Source organism: Catharus ustulatus, chromosome 1, assembly GCF_009819885.2.
Source record: "Catharus ustulatus isolate bCatUst1 chromosome 1, bCatUst1.pri.v2, whole genome shotgun sequence".
Taxonomy (NCBI): Eukaryota; Metazoa; Chordata; class Aves; order Passeriformes; family Turdidae; genus Catharus; species Catharus ustulatus.
The window spans coordinates 72,070,922-72,093,100 of record NC_046221.1 but is presented as its reverse complement, the minus strand read 5'-3'; the positions used below and the strand labels follow the sequence as shown (position 1 = coordinate 72,093,100).

At 36.3% G+C, this 22,179-nt stretch overlaps 1 protein-coding gene across 1 annotated transcript in view; it reads left to right on the top strand.

Annotated features, from left to right (window-relative positions):
- The window catches only part of EXOC2 (exocyst complex component 2), a 133,371-nt gene that overhangs the window by 102,320 nt on the left and 8,872 nt on the right, over positions 1 to 22,179 (top strand). The window contains exon 24 of the mRNA XM_033058326.1: positions 19,771 to 19,826. Coding sequence (XP_032914217.1) covers positions 19,771 to 19,826 — 56 coding nt within the window. The remainder of the gene's footprint in view (positions 1 to 19,770; positions 19,827 to 22,179) is intronic.

The following is a 22,179-nucleotide window of genomic DNA, read 5'->3' as shown; positions in this document are numbered from 1 at the left end:
CTTAATCAGTTGCCAAGTATGTATTTAGACTGGTTTTTTGGTGTATACTGATCAATCTGATAGTTTAACATACAAGGGGTTTTTTTCTTCCTGTTCATACATTTCTTTTTAGATAGTAAATTGTGTTCTGTTGTGGGTTTTTTTTTTCTAGTTTAACAAGCATAAGTTGTGTCTTAGTCGTGTGACAAAATTAGGCAGCTTTTTATTTTTACATTATTTTTTTGTATTTAAAAAAAATTACCTTCTTGACTTGCAGGGCTATAGACTTTTGGAGAGTAAATGAGGTGGTTACTCTGAATTTGGATAGAAAAGATTTCTCTGTATTAATGTTTGTATAATAAAAGCAAAGGTAGTTGTAGTATGTGGGCTTTTGCATGCAAATGGCAAATTACTTTTCATAATATGGCACATTTGATTATATTTAATTTGTTTACATATGCAACTACTGTATTAATTTCTGTAAGACTGTAGTATGTGAGGATTTGTTTACCACACAAAACGTTGATGTTCATTTATTTTTCTGAACAATTCAGATAATGGTAATATCTCTTCATAATTTACTTTTGAAATACTGGCTGCTGTGCAGTCTAGCCATCATTCACTCAGAGTTCACAAGCATGCAGATTTTCAGCTGCTATTCTGACAATCTCTTTCAAATATGTATCTTCTGTGTTTCACTTGTATTGTCAGATATTGGAGGGGTGTTTGTAGTATTTAAAATTTCACATTGCTTTGAAAGTTTTAGGTGATTTTGCACTTTCAACTGAAAGGTGATTGTGGTTTTTAAATATTCATTCTGTACTTGGCATAAATTGAATATAGTCAAGTTATATCTGAATTCCTTCCTCTTTGGTTTGTTAAGAGATCATTGTTATAAACATTTCAAATATATGAAATGCCACTATTGCAGTAAAAGATTAAGTGCGTCAGATCTGCTAAATCAGATTTTTTTATACTTGTCACATCTTTTATCTGTTATTTGTCTAATTTAATAATCTAATAAAAAAAACTTTTAATGGCAATAGCCTGATGAAAAGGTACTCAACAGTTAAAAATTAAATATCAAAAGGCATATTTAATTTGTAGTTACGCAGCGACATACTTGTCAACCCTAACTTTTCTTCTTTTGTTTAATTTGGGGCACTAGCACCCTGCTTACATGAAAGATGACAAGTGCATTTACATCTTAAAAACATTTGGATATAGTACAAATAATTTTCTTTTTCTTTTTTTTTTTTTTTTGTTAGAAATAAGCAATTACTTTTTGACTGAAATGTAGAAAATAGTTTTGTTTGAAATCTCTGTAACCCTTTTGATTTCTCCGAACCGTTTAAAAGGATGGCTTCAAAATTATCTTGCTTACTTTAGGTAGATGATTTTGAACTCCATCAGTCCTCAAAGTGTTGATGGCCTGTCTTTAGGAATTGTCTGAATTTTTATGCTTTGGTAAGGTCAAATTCCGGTATTTTGATGCAGGGATATAATGTACTGTGTATGTGAACAGGAAGAAAACAATGTTTTACAGGTCTGTTGCATATAATGTTAAGGGAGAAAAGTCTTCTGTAGTGGCAAATGAGGTTGCTAAAGGACTTGTCGGTTTGGGGGGTTTTGTTACAAAACGCTAGTAGTTTGTTTATGACACGAGAAGATTCTTAGACACAGCAGTCTTTAAATAGTCTGGTTAAAATATGCTGGTTTTCATTCAAGCTAACTGCTCTTGCAACATACATTAGCAAATTGATGTTTTTCTGCTTCTGGTAAGGAAATACCAACTATATAACAATCAAATTTGTGTGAGTTGAATTCATTCATCCTTAAATGACCCATTCAATCAGCAAATGCAACAATCCATGCGTTGAATGACTACAGTTCTTGCATTTGTTTTACTACATGTAATTCTTCAGAGCAGAATCATGTACTAAAATTGTAAAGTCAAGGGCCCTCATATTATAGCCTTGCCATCTTTTGTGAAAAATTAATTTGCTGCTTGAAACATAACCAAAAATTTCAGTGCACATTTCAAAATGCCTTCATTTGTTAATTTCATTTTAATCTGAAATTTTCCTTCAATTTCACTTTGAGGCATTTAGGTTTCATTCTATTTCTCACTTCTAACAACACTGTATTGTCATATTATATTGGTTTGAATATTGATTTGAATATTTGTATCTTTTTATCTATTTAAATATATAATAAATACATAATATTATATATGTATTTATTTTTATAATATTATATATAATAATAGAATATTATATATGTGTGTATATATATATGTATTAAAAAATTTAAATTTTAAGGATTGTTCTAGCTGGTGAAATGGAATGCACATTGTCCTTGCAAAAGATGAGAACAGAAGAAGACAATGGCCCTTCAGCTTCCTGTAGTTTCTGCCAACACATACCTTTAATTTCTGACTATTATAGAAATCCCATTAGAAACTGTCCTGGAGAGATACTGCATTTTCCAGTTCCTACTTGCTACACACTGAGTTGCATTTGTTTGTTGACTTTATTAGATATCTTCTTGTGCTTCTCCAACTTCTTGCAGGCAAGATTTTCTGCCTCAAATTTTGGTTGAAGTTTTTGTTGACTGGTCTCAGCAGCCTCTAGACTCCACATGTACTAGCATCCAGTAGAGTTTGTCTGCATCTTATCTGGTTTATACCTTATGCTTCCTCTTACTTTTCACATGTCCTCCCTCACTCACAGTTGTGATTTAGGGCTTTTTCTGCTATTAAGCCTGCCAGTAGTTGTTTACCAGGCTGCTATCCATCACTCTTCCAGTTTCTCTTTGGCTTTACCTGTAAAACTTCTTGCTAGGATATTTTGTGGCATTTCTATGTGTCTATGCCTTGCTAAAGACTGTTAGGCTCCGTGAATTAAGCTCCAAAAACATTTTATCTTCGGTATTTTTTTCATTAAAAGTTGGAAAACCTGCATTCTTCTTAAACTATTAAGTGGTCAGCACATTTTAAAATTTACTGTTTAGGCAAGGTGTATTTTTGAAAGGGAAATAATATATTTGGGAAAAGAGTCTGTCTCATTTGAAAAGTTTGAAGACCTAAATGAGGCTTCATTTATATTGATTTAGGGATGGGAAGAGCATGAGTGCAAAATCCTTGTATGTCTAAAATGGAGTCTTACTGTGACTCCTTGGTCAGACAGCAGCCTCGTCTTGTAGCTTGAGAATTGTGTCTGCTCACATACCTGTTCTAACTGATGGTATGACAAGTTACTCTAATACCTGAATGAGATTATAGTTATTGTAACTTCAGAGGCTTTATTTATCAGGCATGTCTGACGACTCAGAAGTCTCTTGTGTTGTCTAGCCAGTTGTAGGAAGTAGTGTGATACTTGTAATCAGTTCAGCATTTTCTTGTTTATACAGTCAGCCTCTGTGAGGGCATGTGTTAATGTCAGCAACCTTTGTTTCGGTTCTTTCTGATTTTATTACAAGTTGATCCAAATTTTTTTTTAGCCCCTCAAGCATACTCTTTGAGAAACATATAAGGTCTTCTAATGTAGTTTAGTATTTTTATGTCTGTCTTTGGTAATAGGATATAATCGCTGCATTGCTCAAAGCAGAAGGCTAATTGGAGATTGGAATCAATGATAATGCATGGAGGAGAAAGGGCAAGCATTTTTTCTCTCTCTTCCAACACTCCATATTTACAAGCATGAATGAGGGTATATCCACTCAAGTTTTGTACTGTCTCAACCCTTTCAATAAAAACAAAAGCAGTAACAAATTGTGTCATCAACAAAACAACACTCCATGGTCTAGCTTGTTGGCACAGTGAATGCTTTCATGTTTATGTTGCATTCGATAGGCACAAATGGCATCTTTATATTTTCTGTCTGATTTACTGAATTCTTTGGGTGCCCCAATGTTATGGAATGAAATGATGCAGAGAAGTTTTGGAGGCTGAGCAGGTTGGGTTTGCAGGTTAGATAGCTGAGCAGAAATGAATGGCTGGAAGTGTGTGAGAGGAAGAACTCAATGGGGTTGGTTTAGATGGATTTGAAGGTCAGAACTGAAGACTAGGGAGGTGAGGGAGGTATGAGAAGATCATAGGCTGAAAAGCTTAGAACTCCAAGTCAATAGTCACTATTACTACTACTTGGTTTTATTTCATTACTAGTTGGGTTATAAGCCAAAATAAATTCAAACCTTGGCTGTGAATGAGGTGTTTGAGCTGTGTTAGACTGCTCCTTCAATTGTTGCTTTTAGAAACCATATTTTTTATTATCTTGGTAATGCTTAAGATAATCTCTGTGGCAATCTTTAACAGAGGTGTAATGAAACTAGTGGAGTGGGGAAAGTAAGACACATGGAAAGTAAAATTTTCTGTAGTCCCAAACTGTGGTATCAGATCTGTTCTGGAGTTACTAGTTAGGCTTTTTGCTTGGATTTATTCTCTCCCTTCAAAGATTTATTTCCACAGGTGCAATAGTTGTAGGCACTTCTCTCTTTCTCTCAGAATATGCAGTTGGGTCATGTTAGCTGGTAAAAGATCTTGTGACTGCTCTCTTCTTCTGCACAGAACTGTTTCCAAGTCCCTCTGGTAATCTTTACCCAGGTCATACTGGGGTCATCATCACAGTTTCAGAAGACAGTATGCATGGGAGCACTGTGAGATCAAGAAGCATTTGCAGATCATGATTAATATTTGGCAAACCTAATTGTGGTGTTGTCAACTATTCATAGGTGAATGTGGCTCCCATTTAAGGTTGATCTGTAGAAGAGATTGGTTTGCTGGCTTTTGTAGCTAACTCATAGTCCTCTAGCTCAAATTATAAAGGATCAAAGATGTGTGTATGTGATTTGGATAGAAAGTCCCAAGTTAAAACTTTAGTATTGGTCCAAATAAACTCAGCTCTATCAAAATTACCACTTTTCTGTGCATGGAGCTGCCTGTGTAGTTCTTATAATTCACACTGTTGTGCTTAGAGAATAGTTTTTTCTTGTTAACCTTTAGCATGTAGGCACTCATTAGAAACAATCCATAACAGTGAGTGATCTCTCCTGATAAAGGTGCTTAGTGTCTTGTGGGGATTCTTCAAGAGCCATATAAAATACGGCATTATACTGCCTCCTGTGCAGATGCAATCAACTTGAAACATCTGGAATTTGCCCCAGACAACTCAGCAAAGGAGGTCTAATAACCTTCATGCCCTTAGTGAACCCACTGGTCCATTCACATTCTTGGTTATGGTTTGAAGTTTTGCCTAAGGGTTCTATGGTCAAGCATAAAATAATACTGATATCAAAATGAAAGAGGAGCAGTAAGAAACTATTATTTTCTAAACCCTGAATGTATGCAGTAGTTAAGGATTCTGTAGCTTTTAACATTTTAAAAACACTGATGAAAATAGTCTCCAAAATGAACCTTGCAACTGGATAGACTTGCAGAGTCCTACTAGCACAGTGGGAAAATAGCTGTCTCCTCAGTACTTCATAACACTTTCTGCCCAAGGGTGTGTGCATGTTTTTAAGTTAAAAATTGTAGTGTAACAAAAAGCCTTGGCTTTCTCTATACAAAACTTCTATACAAAATTCAGCCTGGAGCATATTCTCTCAGTAGCCAAGTTATCAAGCCCTTGAACTCTTACTTTTTAAGTGGGAAAATATGATCGGTTTCTAACAGTACAGCAGATCCATTGTAATAAAAAACATTTCATTAGCTTAAAATTTCTTTACACAACGAATAGCAATTTAAATTTAATGAAACACTTAAACTTTATTGATGTGTGGATGAAATTAGTGTTGGGCTTGTTCAGCAGTTGAAGTAATTCAAAAATATTAAAAGCCTTTACTTTGAACTGTGAAAAATCTTAAGCTTTCCAGTTATTGTGGGTCACTCCTGAGTCAAGATAGCTTCCAAATGTTGATTTTTGGATTAAATAATTTTTAAGAATCTATTGTTCAGGTCATGTAGAAACATTCTTCATTTCAAATCCATGCCCTTTTCAAAATGCTGTAGGGATTCAGTACAGCTTGGACGTGAAAAAAACAATGAAATAGTAACACAGGAAGTCAGCGCAAGTTCTTACCTTCACACTAATAAATAGGATTAATATTCTCATAGAATACTGTATGTGTCCTGAAACAATTTTCTCTGATTTTCTCCTTTCTCATAGCAGACTGAAAGACAGTAAGGTGGCGTGGGTTTTTTTGGGTTTTTGCTTTTGTTTTTGTTTTTTTTTTTGTTTTGTATGATTGTTGGGGTTTGATTTGGTGGTTTTGTTGTTGGGATTTTGGTTTTCATTTTCTGCAGTAACATCTCTAAAAGCTGCTGTTACCTGCTTCCAACTCACTGGTTATTTAAGCAGACAGATAGGTAAAGCTATACATAAAATTCAACTTAGAGCAATTTTTGCCATGAATTTAAGGTATACTCTTGTATGTAATTATTCCTGATATGCTGGTCTACATGCATTTGACTGCAGTAAATGCTGCAGTTTTTAAATATGTACGTTGGTGGAACTAAGGGCTGACTGAAAGGCAAAATGGTGATTACCCCTTCAAGGTCATCCCAAGTTACCAAGTCTGTGGAAAAAGAGCCAAACAAACAATGACTAGATTTTACCATAGAAATCAAATTTGAGAATTTGGTGAAATGAAGCAGAGCACAACCTCCTACTACATTTTCCAAAGAATCCACTGAATCTGTAATCTAAGTCCCTTTCTTCAGTCAGCTTTTTCCCATGACTCGATACTTCCATCATGCCTACTAAATACTGCTCCCTATTAGTGTCTCTAAGTTAATACAGTGGCTTTGATTTGGTTGCCAATTTGCTGAATTTAGTTACTAAAGACAAATAAAAATTTCATATACTTTCATGTATTTCACATATAATTGGTACACAAAGCAATTTGGAAGAAAGTATGTAAAAATATTAAGAACTAGTTCTGTGCTTTTTTTTCATTGTGGTGACTACTTGCATTTTTGAGTTAAGAACATTCCCAGACCTTTGTAGAATCAGGTTCCAAAAGTACTGAGTTTTTTAGGTTGTGTATTGCCACCTCCTTGTTATCATTATACTTTTGTATAATTCAATAGAAATATCAACTTTCAAAAAAATCATCAATGTTAAAAACAAAAAAATACTGTAAGAAACATAAAAATTGAGCATCTTAGTGCTGCTCATAAGCTTTTTCTCAAAGCACCACTTTAGAAGTTGCTTACTTTAAAACAGGTTTTTTTAAAATGTCCATACTCTACTTTCTCTTGCCAATTTTGCCTTTTCTTTTACTTACCCAAGTGTATCTGTCTTAAGTCACTCTATTGAATGCAGGACATGTTTCACAGGTAATTAAATTTTTTTCAGTAACTTGAAGGTTAGAGAGATGCAGAGCAAAAGTGGACACTAAAATTATTAGTGTCTGTATTGTTCCAAACACTTTATTTGTGAAATTAGTCTCTTTTGGATCAATTGACTTCAGTTTTCTCATTTCTTATAATAATAATATTTGAGTGACAACCAAAGTAAATTCATAAACATAGTATATCTCTAAGCCCATTCTTCATTTATGAAATTGCTGTCATTTTGCATTTGACAGGCTATTATTACAGTACCAGTGACTTGAGGAATTATGAGAAGAACACACAGTTTCCTGAGTGAGTCTGTGTTTTGAAAGGTTTTAATAATTTTAGGTTTTATAAAATCATGAAAGGACACCTTCAGGGTGCCTTAAAAATGATGTGTTTGAAAGAAATAAATTAATATTCTTGCAGACTATGCTTGGTTTGTGTTAATGAAAGGAAATACTGCTTGAGATTTTTGGATTCGACTGTTCTCAGTTTTGATAGAGTTGTTGATTTTTGGTCTAACTTACAATTAAAAGAGTAACTGGATTTTCCTGTTGGATTGGTCATCCTGTATCATTATGGGGTGAATAGAGCTACACTCTTTTATCTGTGGAACACCTTTTTAAACTCACGTTCTTCTCATTACATAAGTCTTCCTGTAAGGGACCTCTGGGGGCAGTCTGAAGGGGTTAGTCTGCATTGCTGACTTTGACCCCCACTGACACCACTGTACTTGTGACTTCACTGCTGTAAAGTGAGAGAGGTCTGGAAGTGGCAACGACCCCAAAGTGTGATGAGTTATCACACTGAGGCTTTTGGAAGCCTCTGTCAAAGTTGTCACGGGGTACAACTGGTTGGTTTTTTTCTTAATAGGTTCACTTGTGAAGATTTTGGAAAATAATTGGCAAACAGGTTACATTATTGGAAATTTTATGAGTGCCAGGCTTCAGAGGTATGTAGGCACTAGTTTTACAAGATGATGATGCTCTTCATTTGTCTGCCACCCACCAGATGGTTTGTTTATCAATTTTTCTTAAATCTGAAAAAAAAAATATGAAGAGCTTTTAAGCAGCAGAGCTCTTTATTGGTCAGCACAATCAAACTTTATTTCAGGAAAAAACTGCACACAGCTGTTTGAAAATATGTCCAATACATAGCAAATATTTATATACACTTTGTAGTCTGTTCCCTCTTATGTGCAATATTGTGTCAGTGTTTCTTTCACCTACAGACTTTGGAAACTTAAGAAGGTTCTGTGACCAGGAAGGAGCCATTAAGTTTCCACTCTGCTACATTTCCTGGATACACACAGAGGATCACAGTCCTGTCTTGCAAATTGCTAAAATCAGTGGGAACCTAGTCATATCAGGGACGTGTGCCCTGTTTTTAACACCTTACCTGATGTCTATTAGTAGTGTCTGCTTTATCAAAAGAAAATCCTTTAGCATTAAAATTATTCTGATAGTGGAAATCTAGTGATAGTAGAACTTAGATACATAATGCTATGACATTTATATGCTGAAAATCAAAGGGGCAGAGGGAAGAATTTTGTTTAAAAATTTTCTTCTGGAAAATGAAGCAGCATTCTACAGTAATGGATTGCTGGTAGATAAAGTTCAGGTAATACTGAGTCATCCTTAGATGTATTCATTTTTGTGTCAAGAAGGAGGGTTTGTTATATCTTGAGTGTCTCGCATAAATTTCATTCTTCAGAACCTGTTTTTTTCCATTCAGGAAGAAAAATGGATTTGGTTTAGATGTTATGTTTTAGCTGGGTGAAATGTCTTTTCTTGTAGCACAGGTTGTTTTTTCTTTTTCATCTTCCTCAAACCACCTACTTTAATATCTAATACTTGTCATTAATTTCTGCTGTTAAGTTTCCCCTTAAGTCAAACATATAGGCACTTTAATTCAACAACAACAAAAAGAAGACTCAACATCCCCAAAGCTGTTAATGCTGAAGTAGAAATGGTAAGGCATTTTTTAAAGTAATGCTAAATCTATAGGGCAGCACACTGTTAGCTGTGAAGTGTTTGTATTCTTGTTCTGGCACCAGGTCAAATTTCTGTGGGTCATGTATCTCAGGTACTGGGTTCTTCTAAGGATCATCCATTTGAGTGAGCTGAAACCTGTGTATGCTTAGATGGAGAAGTATGAATGGCTATAACCTCTGAAGGAGGTATTTTTTTACTTTAGGCTTTTTTGTTTGTTTGTTTTTGTGCTTTCACCATTTACATTCTTTGTTACCTGATTTGTGGTTTGAGATTTGGCTGATCCTGCAATAATTTGAGTAATTTGAGAGTCTTCATGGTTCAATTCTAAGGATGGTATGCAGCATCTTTTGCTCAAGACCTTCATGTCTGGATTGGTAAAATTCCCTTTATACTTTGTTACTGTGTTTGGAAGAAGTAAAAATAATTCCGTCTCTTAACAAAATCCTTGCAAGAACATGCATACATATCAGATTTGCCTTCAGCTACCTGCTCCTCTTTTAAACATTTGATGCTAGCAAACACCTCTCCTTCCCAAGTGAAGTTGGGTTTCACATTTTCTGTTGTAGTCTTTCACAATTACATATTTTGCTCCTTCTTAACATTAAAGAAAATTCTTTTCTATCCCATCCCAGAAGCAGTGGAGTTTAATATCTGTAAGGAAAGCAGCAATATTGGTTAGACCTCTTCAACCATCCTTTGGATCATTCTGTGGTTTAAATGAGGTAGCAGAAAGTTCAGAACAGCCTCAGCAGCTTCAATTTTAAAGATATCTCAGTTTGGGCTCTACAAGGAGGCACAGAATCAGTATTATTCTCTTGGTGTTTCCCTCTCGTAGACTGAAGTTAATTCAGAGACTAAGGTATTAATTGCAGTATTGGCAGTCTTTAGAGCTCCTGCTACTCCAAGGCAGCTGAAACACAGAAACTTTCAGGTTCTTTGAATGTCAAGACATAATTTCTATTGATTGAATTTAAATAGTTCAAAAACTACAGGTAACATAAGTCTGAAAGGCCTTCACATTTAACATTTTTAGAAATTAGTTTTGTAGCTACTTATGTCAGGTCCTTCAAATGACATTCGCTGTGTTAGATAAACACACTACCATGGCTGAAAATAAGTGCAAGGTGACTAACTGAAAGATGTAACATTCTGGCCTTCAGATCTCAAAATATTTAGAAAGGTTCTGACTTTGCATGATCAGCCTATTCCCTTGCGTCAGAACTGTTGTTTGTAAAAGCACTCGGCCTCATAAGTTACCAGTAATATCTTCATTAAATTTCAATTATTGACAGCTATTTTAGATCACTATTAGTTCTTGGGACTTTTTCTCGGATTCCTGAGGCATTCTATATTTAATTACCGTGACATATGCAGACAAGAATCTCAAGAAAACATTAATCTGATTCACAGTTTAATTAGTATGGAGCTAGTAAGAACAATAGATTTATCAAAACATTTCAGTTTTACCAAGAAAAACCTGCTAATGAACTATTTATAGTACACACACTTGTATCTATTTTTGTCAGTAGTCTAAGGACTGACTTAGGACAAATGGGTTAAAAAACAGGAAATGTGGTTAAATAAGTGGGTAATCTCTCCAGAGAGTTTCCAGTTTGCCTACACGTTCACATTTTCTTCTTAATGTACTTTCAAAACAACATTAAGTACAGTACCTTGAAATCCATCTCTGTTTAAGGGAGGGAATGTTTCCAGCAATAGCAGGAAGTGGCCTAGTGAGAAATTTCACATTCTCGCTTAAACTGAAATGAGATTCTGGAGTCCCTCTTTTTAAGTGGGCTTTTCTGCTTTGATAACAATGGAGCAGTTGTGTGACATTGAGCTTGGTTCAGGTGTATCATAAGGATCCATAAAACTCTGTGAATGCTGTAATTATGTCTTTCATTCTAGACTGGTTTTAAATAATTACTTTCCTCTAACTTACCTTTTTCTTGTATATGTATTTCTTATGTATGTATTTATTTTTATGGTATTTATGGTATTATCTGTATTTATTTGGTAATATATCATGCACATATTTTTAAAAATATTTATAATCATGTGTGAAGGTTATAAAAATAGTGTTATTTTACTGAACATGATAATGTCCATTTAAACCTCTAAGAGGTGGTGTCTGTATTTCTTTGGGTAAACAGAAGCAATAAGTAAATGAAAGCCACTATTTGCATTGCTATATATTTTGGTTTTGACAGCTACTAATTGTTAACCTTTTTTTTAATCAACTTGAAAAATATTAGTGAGTCAAAATGAGGAGGAAATATAATACACAAATAAGGCCACTTAGGTGGTGGTAAAGGTTGTGACCTGGTAGATCTCCTGTATTTTGAGAGCTATTGCCAGATATGTGATCTGCTCTTAGCATCCTGCAAGCGGTTTTCTGGCAATGTTTTTATCCAGGGTAAACAACAAAGCATGATAGCAAAACTATTTTTAGTAATTAGGAGGAAACAAGCAGGCTTGTCTAGCTGCCTTAATTTAGAAAACAGGCCAGTGGTAGTACCGTTAGCTGAAGCTGATTTCCTATCAACTGTCTTTTAAGGGAGAAACCTTTTGTTACTGTAAAGAATAAAGGTGAGCTGCTTTGTTATGTCCATGGGGAAATTCCAAGTCACATCTCTACTTTTTTTTTAATATATATATTTTTTTATCCTCTGTGAGGTGTCAGGTTAGATGATATCACTGTGTGGGTGGGGGCACTTCAGTCAAATAGCATGACATACTCATGTACCAGTGCTGTAGTTCATGAAAGGCTCATGCATGCAAACAAGTTAGGTCTCTGTCTATTCCTATAGGTTAGGGAACTATCTTGAGAGGTGTAGGCTGCTTGGAAATTAAAATACTGTTTTTCTAAATGGGGTATCGCATTTACTGTAGTAATTGCAAATAGCTGCTAGCTTTTAAAATCAAGAAACATTAGATAATGTGGGGCATTTTCTAATGAGGCAAATACAGTTTGTTGTTTTGGGAACATACAAAATTAAACAGATTGTCAGTCACATTAACTTTCCCTGGTTATAGACATTAGATTTCTGAATAGTTTTGAGGAGCAACACCTTTCCTTCAAATGCATTTCATGCAGCCTCAGGCATGCTGTGCTATGGGTCCTTGTAGATAATGGATGTTAATCTTTTTCATGTCATCCTGGGCACTTGATTCTAATCCAAATTGTTTTGTTTTTTTTTCAAATCCAACTTAAGTGCTCTGAAAAATTCAAGCAATAAGTTTATTCCTTCATATAAGGAATATTCCTTCATAAATACCTTCCCAATACCAACATAATGTAAGCTGTTTTTTGCTATATGTACTTCACAGTCCAGTACCCTGAGTCTCTGAAATATTTTACATAAGGTACATTATAAGTCATGTTTATTTGGAATCCTGCACCCTAAAAATAAAAATATTTTGGTGTTCATTTGAATTTTCACTTTTAGTCTGTGCTACTTCCTGTTCATTTCTTGGGATAAGGTAATTGCTAGATCTTTGCATGTACTGGAGGTGTCAGGTAGTGGTCCATAACTATGGGAAGCCTGGAGTTATCTGTCATTCCATGATTTGAAATTTTTCTACCAAGACACATCTGCACAGATAACCTTTTCTTAAAATTGTTCCAGCAGCTTTTGCATGGAGGCAGTGCTGACTGCTCTACTGACCTGCTGTGACCTCAGACAGTGTTTCACTCTGTAGAGCCTCTTTCCCCTCTCACCCATTCTGCTTACCTGTTTAAATGTTTGGGGTTTGGAAAGAGATTACTTGATTTTTAGCTGGAAGTTATTGTTTAGATTAGATAGAAAAGTGAAATTCTGTGGGATGTGTGGGGCAGCTTGGTTTGTCAGGAGGCATCCATCTAAGGTTGAAAATCCTGCATGGGGCAGGACAGGGCTCACTTGGTGTGTTGCAGAGCACAGTCTGTCTTTTCAAGAGCTGCAGAAATACAAATAATTGTTTGCCATCCCAAAAGGAATCTTGCTAGCCCCTACCACTGCTTCTGTAACAGGAGTTGCATTGGGGAAGAGTGTGACCACATTAGAGATTGCGCCAGGATAATTTTAGTTGAAGCAGGTATTAAATACTGCTATTGCAGCTGCAATGCAGCCAGAACCTAGAGGAAACTTAACAGTTAAAATCAGACTGTTTAAAGAAGTTACATCCACATGGTTTGTGGATACCATTCATTAGTTTCTTTTTTAATGTGCACTGCACAGCACTGATTAACGACTTGCAGTAGATGTGTGCAGCTTTTTTTTTTCCAACAGTTTCACATAACAGATGAAAAACTTACAGAAGAGCTGCTGGAGCTTAACTGACATGCAGTTCAATGTGACTTGCTGTAAAGTTTGACATGATATATCTGAAGCTTAGAAATTAACATTTCCAATACTGTTTTGCTTAAATCTGACAATAGGGTGTATGTAACTGAAAAGAATATATATCAAAAAAATTTAAAAGCCAGTTCCTTTATTAAAACAAAGCAGATTAAATACTTTTTTGCGTTTGCCCTCCTCTAAACTTACTATCAGAATAGGAAATGGAATGTCCAGGAACAGGCAATTATTGGTGTTCTGCTGCTAGGTATGAAAAATATTAATCTTTTTAGATCACCAAATTCTGTATATTACTGTATTTTCAGGAAAGTTTTCATTAAAAAGTAATCAGGAAAAAAAGAGGTGTCAGACTGATTGACTGTTACTGGCATAACCCACCAAACAGAACAATAAATTGTAAAAAATAGTGCGTACAATTGGATGTGTCTTAAAATGCAAAATTTCAGATTCCCAGGCATCAGTTTTCCTATCTCTACCAAGTCATGCTCAAGCCTCAAGGCCAACGAATTTAGTGCTCTCTTTTCAGAAGCTCTAAGAAACATTGCTACCACCAGCAGCAGTTGCTTGCCCAGTTAAGTATTGGCCTCCTACAGAATGGTCTTAGAATGCTCTCTGTTGTTCCCTAAATTGATGGCTCTGTGCCTACCCAACATTCATTTCTGTTTCAGTCCCTCAGAGCTTAGGTTTCTAATAAGTCAATAAGTGAAACAAGTCTGGTAGCTTAGTCAACATCTTAAGAATTGTTCAACCTTTGCTTTATTTAAAAAAAAAAAAAAAGTGGCAGCTGTCATACTGTAAAATTTCCTGCGGATGGTTTTTCTAGTTCCTCCAGAGAGGAACAGCAGCTTTCAAAATTCCTGCATGATTTCTCTTTAACCAAATTTTCCTTTTTTCTTTTCTTTTGACCCTTCATAGCCTTTTATCCTCTGTCTGGTTTACTGCTGATAAGCAGAGGTAGCTGCTGACATCACCTGTTTTTTCTAAACAGTTATGTGAATTTATCCTCTCCTCCTTTTTGCCCAAGAGACAAGTGAAAAGGCTGGTTTGGTGAGAGGCAGCAGCAAGGTTGGATTCCCAGCTGTCCATCTCAAATGAGGTTCCTATCTCACAAGCGTTAAAAGTGTGTTAAACTCAGTGTGCCTGGGTTAGAATTTCCTGTGTGTTTCAGTTGTCCTCACTGAATTTCAGTTCATTCTTTGAACTCTTGAATCTGCAGAAGGCTTAAAAGATGTTTGAAGCTCATATCATCTTTCATGCTATCAATTTACTATAGAAGGACTGGGAACATTTGAAGATCCAAGTTAGCTTCCGGCACATAAAAAGTAGCCTGTGGAGTTCAGTTTTGCTATGTGTGCAACCTTTGCTCTTTTCTTGCATGCAAGTTTTTGTAGCCTCTGTGTGTTTTAGAATTACACAATGTGGTATTGGAGTCCCTACTCTTGCATGCTTATTCAGTCACTTCGGGGGTTTCGTAGTATAACAATGTCATATAAGTACTTGGGGGAGACATATCTCTGAGAACTACAAGTGGGACAACTGGTAGCACCTACACCATCTGAAGATCTCCTGAATGACTCCTGTATTGGCAAGCTAAAAGTTTGGTTTCTGTTAATCCTCAGAACCACAAACCTTTTTCCCTTCTGCTTTTCCCATCATTCACACAGTCATCCTTGCTACAGCTTTACAGTGTTGCTAAAATCGCTTTGAAACATAGTCTGACACATTCAAGTTGCAAAAAAAAAAAAAAAACAAAAAAAAAGAAATTAATCAATGGTATAAATTGGAGATTAATGGATAATTTTATTACATGTTTCTCCAGTAGAAAGTACAGTGGAGAGTCCAAAATTGGAAGATGCTATTTTAGAATTTCTGTCAGCCATTGTGATAGTTGATGGCTGAAAATGTCCTTCATTTTTATGTCTTAAGTCTTCCATCCATTTTTCTTTAGAGCAATGCTGGGCTTTGTTAGTGGCAGCTAGAATTCCAGCAAGTCAGTCTTTGGTATTAAGAATAGAGTGGGAGTGGAATGCATTTATGTTGTAACAGAATAATAACATTTTCCTTAGAGAAATTGCAAGGGCTTGTTGAGACTTTCTTTAACACGTTTCTGTCAGAAGCAGTAGAAAGGCATTGTATTTGTGCTTCAATATGCTAAATAAGAGGTATTTTAGACTTAAGAATGTTATGTTTCACTTGATTAGCCTAATAGTTGCAACCTACAGTTACATGCTGCATTAGCTTTCAGTGCTGTATAATAGGACTGGCAGCATGGTGTCCCAAAAACTGTAATTGCGTGGGCTGCTGAACAGTTGTAGAGAAAGCTGCACAAAAATTCTATTCTAGACAGAATTTTTTCATTTTGAAATGAATTTCACAACAAATTCACAGTTGGATGCCACTGCTTGTATTTCCAGTGAATCATACTCCAGAAAAGTAATACTTAGCTTCAGCAAAGCCTGCCACAAACAGTACAGTGATATAAATCAGAAATTGGATATTTTTTAATTGTAACTTTTCAAAATAGAGTACAGTTATTAACTATGCCTGCAGGTCCTGACATTCCAATATGTTTGGCCTTGTCTCTACATCCAAAAATTAAATCCTTCACAAATAAGACAAAAGGAAGGGCTGGGGGGAAATACTCTTATTACTCTTTCTATTTGTGGTAGGAAACTGATCCCCCCCAAGAGCAATAATTGTCATAAAACCACATATTTCATAGCTTAGCTAGAGCAAACCTTTACATAGTGACCTTTAATTTACAGCCTAACTTCACTGACGGTCAGTTCATTCATACCTTTCTTTCTTTCTTGTGCCTGTGTTATTCTTTGCCTTCTTTCCCTGTCTGGTTCCACTAACTGGCATTTTAAAGTGCAATTGCATGTTCTTTCTGTCTTTGGCTTGTTTAGCTTACCAAGACTAGGTCTTTCAGGTTATTAAATGCTGCAGTTAAGGTAACTGCAGTTTCATGTACATAAACTGTCTCTAAACTGCATAGCATTGCACAGTTTGTGCTGAATTATTTGCTCTTAAATTGTAAAACCTATCGAAGAAACTTAGGAAATGTTTGTGTTGGTACTGAGCTCCCGATCTTGCAGTCATTGCAGGAGTGAGCCTGCTATGAAAGGTCAGGAGCACCTAATTATTTCTTTCAATCCCAATAGCAGTAATCTCCTTTAAGTTCTCAGCTCACCCATTTGACCGTGTGTGTGGTACAAGGATGGAAGATGAAATATGTCTGCTTATGCCCTTTCACTGAGGTTTAAGTTAACAATTTTATCAGCTGGGATAGGCTAACAGTGTGTGATACTAAGCTACACTCACTTCACTTTTACCATAGCCTCCGTCTCCATTCCATTTACTAAATTCATTCTGAGCTCTGGCATAAATAACCATTTACCTTAGCTGAGAACCATCAGACAATGGTGTTCAACACATGGCACTAAAGTTGCTAATATTAGTATTTCACGCTTTTAGAAATTAACAGTACTTATGTAGTTACAGCAGTGATGGCAACTTGGTAACTAACTCTTCATGAAATAGGTTATAGAAAATTTCTGCAGATATAGTGATAGGAATTTTTACTAGCACAGTCAAAACCTGTTTAGTTTGGGTGCTTACAGCAGCAGACTTAGCAGCTCCTACCCTGAGCAAGTTGCATGAATGCATGAGAAGAGACACGCTTGGGGGTTTAGGTGGGATAGGCAGGAAATGAGGATTGTTCCTTGGAACCACATCACCCTCTTACACAACCCACTTCAGTCTCTATCCACTCCAGCTTTTCACTCACCTCCTTGGTAACACTTCTTCCCAGCTCAGCGTGCTGGCCACCTCTGCAGGAGACACACATGCCATCTCTGTACTTTCCTTACCACTCCCCAGCTGTAGCAGGGTTTGAGTGAGATGCTTTGTTAAGGAACACTCATTTGGGCCAAAGAAATGCTGCTTAGGTCACAACTGAAATTTTGATTGACTAAGGAACATGCTGTAGCAATGCTCAGGTATCCCTGCAGAAGGGAGATTGTCAAGGTCTTGTGAAGCAGTGGTGCAAAAGTAAAATCACAGTTCCTGCATGAAAGATCCTACTGTCACAAGATGAGGCTGGTAGGCAGCCCAAAGCTTAATACCACTTAGGTTTACAGACCAAAAGCAACATTTTGCACCTGAGGTTAACTGCAAATAAACTCCCAAATTCACCCTGTACCTCTTGATGTAATTTGCATATCATTGTTCAGTGTCTGGTCAAGTTGTATGTGCTTCTGGAGTGTGATAGAAATTTTTATCTCTGTGGTATGAAGTGTGTAGACAATTTAAGCAGGGGCAGAGTGAAGTAAAAGAAGGAAAACAGTAGAAGAGGAAAAAGGAAGGGGGTGTTGCATTTCCACATGTACCTGTGTTCTTTTGGTGTGGTTCAAGTGTTGGTGTGTAACATTCTTGCTTTGTTTTGCAAGGTTATAGGGCAGGAGAAAAAAAGTCAGTTTCATAAAATTTCTGGTGTTGCTTTATTCCTCCCTCACTTCCTTGCTAAGATGAAAGAAATTTTAAGTTTGCAACCTGGTATACAGTACTGTTTAATTTGTCTTTGGGTTAGTTTAAATGGAAAAAAAACTACCAAGATTTTCAAGGGGATGAATAAAGGCAAAGAGAAAAGGTACTAGAGACGTTTTGGAATGCATGGAGATAGGCTTGTGTTTTTCTAATGCCCAGGCTGCATCCCATTGCACATCCTAGGTGTTTGTTCCTCATGCAAGACAGTCCTGTCGTCCTTGCGTCCTACTTTTATAAAATATTTATCCATAATTGTCTAACAAAGAAAAAGTGTCACCTTTTTTATATCTTGAAGCAAGTTGTGGGATCAATGGTTAAAGGTACGAGCATGACTGAGGTGGCAGTAGTGAGATACTACTCTTCTCATAGAATAGCACATTTTGATGATCTTGGGTAACCCTTTCCAAAACTGTGTTTTGTAACAGGACTAAGTTTCTGCATCAGTGTTATCTGAGGAAAGGTGGAGCAAGTAAGATGAACTGATTAAAAGTTCACTTTGTAATTTTTATAGCATTAGCCTTAATCACACTGTGATCTCTGAGCTTTGCGGTCTCACCAGTCTTTGTCCATGATTCTCCTATTTTACTGTTGATTGAATATATTGAAGGGAGGGATGGGGTCATTACGCTTTCTCTGATTCGTGGTAGACTAATCAAAATCAGAAGCTGAGGTCATGTGGATCACTAACCCTCTCTCATTACTTTGTATTTCCAGAATTTATGTACACTTTAATGAGTTGAATGCTTTCTAATTTTCCCTTGCCTGCAAAGTGAAGGAGCCATAAAAACAAGTGAGGCAGTTTTAGATTTTTGCCTATTTTAAATCTTAGATGACTGGAGTGCAGGCTGGGAGAGTTACAGAATTAAGGCAGCAAAGAGTACTAAGAGCCTGTCCTAACTAAAGCACACACTGCTGGATGTTCTTCTGTTTAGAATTCACTTCTTAGTGTAAATTGACAAGCATTTCATAATCTTGGCAAGAAAATGCTTATTTGACTTCTCCACCTTCCCCAAAAGGAAATTTCTACTAAGGCATGACATCTCCTATAAACTGCCATGAGTAATATATTCTGAACCTCTTTCAGATAAACAAGAGACCTTGCTATTCCTATCTACAATAATTCACAGATAGAGAAGCTGATAAAGTAGTAAGATCTTGAAGACTGTCATACAACAAAGCCTCTTGACTTTGTTCTTTAGAACTTATCAAACTGTGGTGCATGTTCTGTGCCATGGTGTTTGTATTCTAGCAAAATATCCAGAATTTATTTTTTAATAATGCTAGTTTTTTATTAAATTGCAAAGTTGGTGAAATTATGTTGCTAGAGAAGAATACTAAAACAGGAACCTACTGGCTTTTTTTAACCTTCTGCTGTAAGGAAATGTGCCTTTCTCCATTTGATTTGAAAAAGGAAATAGACTGGTGGTGTGGCTATGGAACTTTCTCTTTCTGCCTCTGATTGCAAAAGTTGTAGTAAAAAATGAAAATAAAAAGTACAGTATTGAACAGTAGAATATTATGATGTTGTTGTGACAACAAAATGAAAGTAATTATTTTGCTTCTTCTGTTTCAGGTGTCAGAAACTACTTGAAAGAAGCATTAGTGAATATCATTGCTGTGCATGCAGAGGTGAGGAGAAACTTCAGATCGTTTCATGCTTATATTCATATGATTTCAGTGTACTTTTCCTAGTAAATCCTGGCTTTCACCAGGGTTTTTCACCTGTTTATTGAAGTGTCTTCATTATAGATGAGTTTTAGATTAGGTTTAGCCAACCTGTTATATAACAGATAACTTTTTTTTTTAATGGGCAGAAGGAGATGAGTAGTTCCTGTTTATCCTCTCTAACACTCCATTACACCTTTTTGTCTCCGTTATCTGATAAAGAGGAAAGCCAAATTCTGAAGTTAAATTCTCCCTTTCCATGCAGATAACATGTAGATATATGGCTAGTTATGATGCTCTCTTTCTCTGATTATCTTTATTTTCCAAAATATCTGTAAATTAAGTTCTGTTTCACTTTGAAGGAAATGTTCAACACGTGCCACTCAGAATGAAAAACCAATATATGTCAGTCTTCTACATACAATGGAAATAGGAAAGCTAAACCCAGAAAGTTTTATAGCCTTTGTACAGCAAAATACTGCTTGAAATACCTGAGTGGGTAATGGTTACCTAGGCTAGGGAGTGCATGTTAAAACATTGCTTATAACATAATAAGCTTGGAGGAGCTGCAGTTATTTAGCCTTTTGGGATTATGTGCAGGAATTTTCTTTAAATTAGAACCTGTGTTTTACATAATAGCTCCTTCTAATCATCGAGAGTGTTATCTGTTTTCAATATTTTTTTCTGTTTTAACTGGTTTTTTTCAAGATTACTGTTGCTCCTGGTAGAAGCATTGGAAGTAACATTGCTCTTACCTTGCAAAGTACCACAAGTATGGCTGCTCTACCGTTTCTCTGTAATTAAAATATAATGAGATTCACTTGAGGCTTTTACTTATATTATTCCTTCTTACATTGCAAGAATTCATATAAATTAAAATATTTTAAGGAACTTCAAATTTGACTTGCAGTATTTTTGATGTTATTTCAGTATTAGATTATAGCAGAAGCACTTTCACGGAAGCATTGGGATTTTTACCAAATGCTTCCAAATGAGGGAATAAGAAACACTAAAAACATATGCCAACATGATAGCGATTATTAATATTGTTTTTCAGTGTAGTGGAAATTGATTAAAATGGAAATTAGAGATTTTGTTCTAAAAAATTCAAATGTGACTTACTGAGCTAGGCTTGTAAGCATGCATTCTTACTAAAATGCTGCAGCAGAAAGGTGCATTGCTGTGCTCTCTTCATTGAGACCGATACTGATTCTGGCCTAAATGCCATAGCCTCATAAATTTCTAGATGTGAAATATTATAGAAATATGAGAACATGTGTCAAGATGAAACTCCCATTTCTGCTGCTGAAATTCTGTTAAGATGGGTCAGGATTAAGTTTAGTTAGCAAGGCAGCAAGTTTCTGTAATTTGAAACAGCAAAAAAATAACCATCAGATGAACAACAAGGATAGACTCAAATGGAAAGAAAATTGTTTCTCTACCTTTGAATTCAAATTTAGCTGAAATCAAAATAAGGGCTTCTTATTGCAAATTTATGATGATTCACCCTTGCTGAGAATTATTTTTCCTGGATTCTGTAAAGTAACTTCAAGAGGGCTCATTGCAGGCAGAAATATTCTCTTCTCAGTAGAAGATCTTTGGGCATGTTCCTGGTATGTTTGTGTTGAATTGGTCAGCAATGTTTGGTGCTGAGTAAGATGACCCCTTTCCAGCAGTGGTAACAGCTGGTAGCTGACATTTATGGGGTCAGTGTACTTGCCTGTGGTGCAGACTTGCCTTTTGGAATGGTCAGCCTTATGGGATGCCTGCTACACAGTTCTTTATTAAAATCATTGAAAACTCTGCAGGAATCTTTCTTTCTTTGTTTTTGAGTGTTTTTTCCCTTGTTTATTTTTACGCATATGTATTAATATCTTCTGTCAATTACTGAATTTCCTTGTCAGACATGGGATCCAAACTTTGTGTGAAAGCTAAAGTATCCAGCAAAACAATCCACTACTTAATTCTTTAGACTATTTCAAAGCAGAAACTGGGGAAGTGTTTCAAAACTTAATACAGTAATTTCACAACTATAAGGCGCACCCTTTTGACTAAAATTTTCCCCCGGACCCGGAAGTGCGCCTCATAGTCCGGTGCGCCTTAGCTGATGGACAAAGTTCGGAAATTTGCCTACCCAGAAGTGAGAGCTGCGAGCCACGGGGGGAACCGGCAGGGCCATGGCTGCCAGGTGGAGGCGGGGCGGAGTGGAGGCGGGCACTCCCCAGCCCCGTGCAGGCAGGGCGGCCCCCCCACAGGCATGCCCCAGCCCCGGGGAGGGGCACGGAGAGGCGGCAGGCATAGCCCGGCCTCGGTGACA